Below are 6,980 nucleotides of genomic sequence, written 5' to 3'. Positions count from 1 at the left end.
TGGCAAACCTCACTCCACAGTTCCCCGAGGGGCAAAGTGAAGACAAACCGGTTTATTATGTCAATGAAGCTGAAGTCCTTAACAAAATCATTTAGTTAGCGGGGGGGGGAACAGAGAAGGTGTGAAGGAATTCTGGGCTGAGAAATGAGACTTACTTACATGTTGGCATTACTGCGCGGAGGTCCCCTGAGGCTTCTTGGTCATCCTCCACCACTTGCGGCGCTCCGCTGCCCCGAGCTCCACGCTCCGCCAAGGGGACCCCTGCGCCTGGGCCGAGCGTGGCGGCTGGACCCTCCGTCACGCCCTTTCTGGAGAGTTCATCGGGTTTCCCGGCAGCTGGCTGCTCCACGCCCGCGCTCAGGGCGGCGCAAGGTGGACCCCGGGCGCGGCGGAGTTCAAGAGCGAATCCTGTGCGCGAGGGGGCGGGCGGCCGGCAGGTTCCTCCTCGCCCAGAAGTTTAAGAGTCAGGGCGAGACGCTGAGGCTGCAGGGTCAGCCTTTGAGACGGAGGAGTGCGACCCGCCGTCCTCGCCCCGGCTGGGTGAGGTGGGTCTTGGCTCCCCCGCTTTGGGGCTCTGGGCTCCCGGCTTGCGCGAGTCGCTCTCCCCCGGCCGCCGATCCGCCCGCGCTTCCGGCGGTGCCGCGGCTTGGCCGGAGCCGGGGTCTCAGGTGCGGCTGTCCCGGCTGAACGCGGCCCTCGGGCGGCTCGGGTCTGGGCGCTCTGCAGTGGGGGCCGTCCCGATCGCGCCGCTGCCCCACCCAGGATCGTCAACCCGAGGGCAGAAAGGGAGAAGTCGCCCCGCTGGGCGGGCCGGGCGCAGGCAGCGGGGAGAAAGTGACCACGACAGCTGGGGGTGGGAGATTGGCGCAGAGCCGGCCGCAGCTCTCCGGCAGGGAGGGGATAGGGCAGAGCCCGAGGTCACCCAAAGGCAGGAGTGCTGAACCCAGTAGACCCCCGGCGAAAGAAATGAGAAGCTCGGAATGCAGGCAGGCGCTCCGGGGGGCATCTCCTCCCTGTCCGCGGCCGTTGCACGCCCCCAGCCAACTTGGGTCCCCGGGTCCCCCTGAGGGGCTCCTCTCTCAAGCTCCGGAACTGTAGCTTTACTTTACTTTTCTCTTTCCTCTTTTCCACACCCTCCCCACCTGATACCCCCCTCTCCTCCACCTGATCCCCTCTCCCCACCACCTTTCAAAAAAAATAATAAAGAAATGAAGGTATATTAACAAGGACTTGGAAAAACATTAACACATTTTTTTGAGCAGTATTAATTTGCCAATGCAAACCTAGCTACTTACTTGCTACCTGCCTGTTGCTCCTATAAAGTAGCTGCCCTACTAAAGATATGGACACCTCCCCTTGGAGCCAAGAAGAGAGAAAAGGGGCTGACACTTGTAAGAGGGTCCCTTCCCATTGTGTATTATTAGAGCTAGTTAATAAAATACTAGATACAAACCTTAGGGTGCCAGATCTGTATGAACATCCAGAGCCAGAAACAGCCTACCCTGCCCAAAGTGTTCAAATGCAGGCACGCACAGGCCATACCCAGACGTGCCATAGAGATTATTTATCTTTGATTGGCTAATGATAAAAAACTCTTGGGGTGGAGAAAAAAGAACAGGACTTAAGAACAGACAGTTACAGGCAGAAAGAAAACTGGACTTCTGCCACCAAATCCAGGGGCTTGACCAGGGTGTGTTCTACTTGTCTCTTTTATCAGTTTTTATTTTGATGAATAAATAGGATTAATAGAGACTTTGCATTGTAGCACTTAAGGGAAAGCTGAAGTTCTCTACCCAAGCTTCTGTTATTATGAACCCCAGAGATAGATGTAAGGTCTGCACAAACCAGTTAGAAGTAACCAGGGGCTACGGCCCAGGTCCCCAAACTCCCAATTCAAGTTGGTCTCTTATACCACATTGTCCCAAAGAAATTTCTTAAGTTCTACTCAGAATTTCTTGAAAGTGACGTCATTTCACAGTTTTGTGAGTGAAATGATGAGCTCAGTGTCTTTCACAAGACTGCAAAGTAACATTTAAGGATATGGTATCATCTGAAGGCTTGACTGGGGAAAGATCTGCTTCCATATTCTTAAATATAATTTTAAATATAGTTGATATATATATATAGATAGATAGATATAGATATATGTGTGTGTGTGTGTGTATATATATATATATATATATATCTGCATTAGCCAATGTTCTCCAGAAAAACAGAACCAACTTTGTGTATATATGTACCTAGATTTATTTTAAGGAATTGGCTCAGGCTATTGTGGAGGTGAAAGTCCAAAATCTGTTAGGAGAGGCCAGCAGGCTAGAAACTCAGGGAAAAGGTGCAATGGGAGCCAGAAGGCCATCTGCTAGCAGAATTCTTATGTCCTCTGAAGAGGTTGGTGTTTGTTCTGTTAGGCCTTCAAATGATTGGATAAAGCTTCCTGACCTTATTAAAGATAACTTTCTTATAAGTCAATTGATTTGAGATTTTTGTTTTGTTTTGGTTTTGTTGTAGTTATTTTGGTACCAGGGATTGAACCCAGGGGTGCTTAACCACTGAGCCACAAACCTAGCCCTTTTTATTTTATTTATTTATTTTATTTTGAGACAGGGCTTCACTAAGTTGCTGAGGCTGGCTTTGAACTTGTGATCCTCCTGCCTCAGCCTCCCAAGTTACTGGAATTATAGGTGTGCACCCGCATGCCTGACTAAGTCCATTGGCTTTTAAAATAATTGTTTAGAGTATTTTTAAATTTTATTTTCTGTTTTATATTTTGACAAGTTATAATTATATGTTGATATAGGGTACAACTTGATGTCTTGATTTATGTATACAATGTTAATAATTAACTCAAGTTAATTAATTTATCCATCATCTCACATATTTATCATTTTGTGTATGTGGTGAGAACATTTGAAATTTACTCTCAGTAATTTTGAAATATACATTTTTATTAACTATAGTCACATGTTATGCAAATGATCTCAAAATATATTCCTCCTGTCTCATTGAAACATAATGTTCTTTGACCAACTTCTCCCCATTCCCACTGACACCCTCTACCATTTTACTGTCTACTTCAATGAGTTTAACTGTTTTATATTTCACATACAAATGAGATCATGTGGTATTGTCTTTTTGTCTATCATCAGATGAATGGATAAAGAAAATACATTATATATATATACATATATATGTATATATATTGCACATTCTCTTATATACACACACACACACACACACACACACACACACACACACATATATATATGCACAATAGAATACTATTTAGCCATACAGAAGAAGGAAATGCTATCATTTGACAACGTAAATGAATCTGGACGACATTATGCAAAACCAACTGATGTGTGTGTTAATCTCATCCAAAAAACACCTCCATAAAAACATCCAGAATGATGTCTGACCAACTACCTAAACAGTATGACTAAGCCAAGTAAACATGTCAAATTATGGGCTGGGGTTGTGGCTCAGTGGTAGAGGGCTTGCCTAGCATGTGTGAGGGACTGGGTTCGATTCTCAGCACCACATATAAATAAATAAAATAAAGGTCCAGCAACAGCTAAAAAATATTTTTAAAAAATGCCAAATTAACCATTACATTAACCAAAGTCAATTGACATTCTTTGAGAAGATAGGAAAGTATTTTCATGTGCCATTACATATATTATATATTAATATCAATTATGTTCATAATTTATGCATTGATATTTTTATGCAGCCATGTGAATCACAGTGGAAATATTTGAATGGGCCTTTGCCTGTCCTTGGTCAATTAGGTTAGCAACATCTGTATATTTTGAAAGTTCTATCCTCAAACTAAGGATTTATTCTTTATTTGTGAAAGCATGTTAAGGAAATGGGGTGTCTGGTAGAAAGTACAGGGTCTCTTAACGCAATACACTTGGGTTCAAACCTTGGCCCTGAAATTTCCCAATACGATGAAGTCTGGCAGTGTAACTGTGTATTTGTAGACTGATTTATAAAATCACAACAACAGTACTTAGAATGTTTAACTCACAGAGCTTTTGGACAGATTCAATGAGCTCAGGACAGAGAGCATTCAGTGAATTTCCTGGAATTTGGTAATATCAGTTGCCTCCTCCTGCCCCACATATCATCTCATCCTAGAAATGAAGTGCCAGGACCACATTCCTCTGCATACAGGAATCTTCTGAGAACATTCCAGGCAAATGAATATTGGACATCTGCTTGAATCCCTTAACATTGATGAACACTCAACTATGAGAAACTTCCTCTTTCCATTGATTGAATCTAACATTCATGGCTTCGGCTTCCATTCAGAACAAGGACATTCTATCTTCCACAATAAGTCTTTCAAATATCTGAAGACAGCTATCATCTCCCCCTCAGTCTTCCCTTATTCAGTGTTCACAGCTCTCATTATTTTAACCATTCAGTGTCTGGTTCCTGGATTTGCTCTTTCCTATCTACAGGGGTCAACATGAACCTTCTTTACCAGGTACGCAAAGTGGATTCCACACTTCATTCCTGATAACTGTAGGATCCTTATCTTACCTGAACTGGATGTTAATCTGGTGTAAATAAAAGTTAATATTGACTTTTTGAGCAGACTCAAAAGCTATGCACAGCAGGAATAGGTATAGTTATGATAAATTGATCTGTGTGTCAGACAGTATATAAATTATTTTTTAATAAATCAAGGTCAAGAAATGTATCTTAACTCGTAAATAATTCATCCCAACTGGAAGTTTCTGTCTTAATCTCCTATTTTTTCCTTAATCAATCCATGTCCTCCCCTTTCACCAGGTATATTGCTTTCCTCAGCAGGGAGGGATAGAAGAAAGCTGACTCGTCTGTGTCAGTCAATATCAACCAATCCAGCTCTTGGACATGGTCCACCTGGGATGTCAATGAGACTCTTCCAGGCTCTCTCCTGACTCCCTGATGTTCAGCTTAGTCCCTCCAAGCAGCCCTTCTTTCTGGGACTTTGCTTTCCTCCCTGGTGTCTGTCTGAGAGGCAGAGGGCAGGACCCCTTAGAACCACTTATCAACCTGATCTCACAGACTGCCCTTCTCCTACCCCATCCTGTCTGACAGGGGGAGATAGATTTGCTTTCTGTGTTTTCCTCCACATTCTTCTGTACCTCAACTCCCCTCAGCACCCTTAGGGCTTAAAGTTATGAGAAAGAATTTCAGACATTCTGAATGCTTTCTGTTGTCTCCTCTGCCCCCTCATTCACACAAGCTATGGAAATGCACATGCTGGAAACTTGAATAGAGAGAGGAGGAAGGGGAAATAAATAGAAAGGGGGACAAAAATCTAAACTATCAAAAATATCGTGGCTCTCACGAATTCAAGATTTCTGCAGATAATTATTATTTCTGTTTCGAGAATAGGAAATTAAAGTTCAAAATGGTTAAGCAAAGTTCCCAAGATCATACAGGTGTGAAAGACCCCGATCCCTGTGCTAAGTTCTGAGTGACTTCTAATACTGTGCTTTTCCTTCATGGCTCTAAGTCTTTTCAGATGAACTGCCAGAAACCTTACTCAACAACATGGCATAAATTTTCTGAATCCATATCAAGGAATATATTCTGAATCCATATCAAAGAACCTAGTATATTCCATTCTGTTACATTCAGTCCAATGTATCCGTCTGCAGATATCAATTAAAACCTTAACAATCTTTAATAACTTTTTGATATATATATATATATATATATATATATATATATATATATATATATATATAATGTTAAAAATAGATGTATGTTATATATATATATATATATATATGTTAAATATTATATATATATATATTGGTACTGGGGATTGAACTCAGGGGCACTTGACCACTGAGCCACATCCCCAGCCCTATTTTGTATTTTATTTAGACACAGGGTCTCACTGAATTGCTTAGCGTTTCACTTTTGCAGAGGCTGGCTTTGAACTTGCAATCCTCCTGACTCAGCCTCCCAAGTCCTGGTATTATAGGTATGTGCCACTACACCAGGCCATACAAATTTAATAATGCTATTTCCTAAATGAGAGGCCTGGAGAGGCTTGCTTCCTGGTGTGATTGATCTATTTATAGTAAGCGTTTGGTGGCACACACTTCCAGCCCCCTTATCCATCTTGCTTTATTCTTATTCCACACTTTTGCTCAAATAGAACTCCAAAATTATCATAGTATTTTATATAAATCAAGAAGTTCAAGTAGATCTTCTATTCTCCTGATCTATGGATGAGTCATTCCAGGTATCCACCTAGAACAGGACTCCAAGGACAGGATATGTTCTTGGTGTTCACCTGCTGATGTCTTGCTCTTTTCAAGTGCTTGAAAGACATCATTCATCTTGATTCTACTGTTTTATGAATCCTTCTTTCCTATGAGAAAATCAGAACAGATTATATATTATTTTCAAGTTGACAAGGTGTATGTTGTAAGTCCAGTTCTTAGAGTATGGGGATGAATATAGGCTTCTATCAACTGCATGTACTGAAGTCTTTTCAAGTACTAGAAGCATTTTAGTCTTCCATATAATTCATGAAAGACTACTAATGAAAATTATACAAATATTAACATGGACAACAATCACCACTATTTTTAGTGCTTGTATATAACACTCTATTAAAAATAATTATGGCCAGGCCCTGTGGTACACGCCTGTAATCCCAGCGGCTTGGGAGGCTCACGCAGGAGAATGGAGAGTTCAAAGCCAGCCTCAGCAAAAGCGAGGTGCTAAGCAACTCAGTGAGACCCTGTGTCTAAATAAAATACAAAATAGGGCTGGGGATGTGACTCAGCAGTCGAGTGCCTCTGAGTTCAACCCTGGTAAACTGCCCCACACACACACACACACAAAAATTAGGTATAAGACCTCCTTTAATCTTTGCACCAACCCCACAGACAAAGAGACATGGTCCAAAAGACTGCAGCCAATTGGGATTTTTTTTTTTTTTTTTTTTTTTTTTTTTG

General features: G+C 42.1%; 1 protein-coding gene across 4 annotated transcripts in view; it reads right to left on the bottom strand.

The window, feature by feature from the left end:
* The window catches only part of Adgrg6 (adhesion G protein-coupled receptor G6), a 138,675-nt gene extending 138,087 nt beyond the window's left edge, over positions 1-588 (bottom strand). For 3 of the 4 annotated variants that reach the window (XM_048799132.1, XM_048799115.1, XM_015501843.2), the window contains exon 1: positions 160-588. In XM_048799132.1, the coding sequence (XP_048655089.1) occupies positions 160-161 (2 nt within the window). In that variant the 5' untranslated portion in view covers positions 162-588. The remainder of the gene's footprint in view (positions 1-159) is intronic. The other variant, XM_048799137.1, reaches the window with a different exon arrangement.
* Positions 589-6,980: the final 6,392 nt, after the last annotated feature.

The sequence above is a fragment of the Marmota marmota genome, unplaced genomic scaffold, assembly GCF_001458135.2.
Source record: "Marmota marmota marmota unplaced genomic scaffold, marMar, whole genome shotgun sequence".
Lineage (NCBI taxonomy): Eukaryota > Metazoa > Chordata > Mammalia > Rodentia > Sciuridae > Marmota > Marmota marmota.
This window is presented reverse-complemented; position numbering and strand designations above follow the sequence as displayed.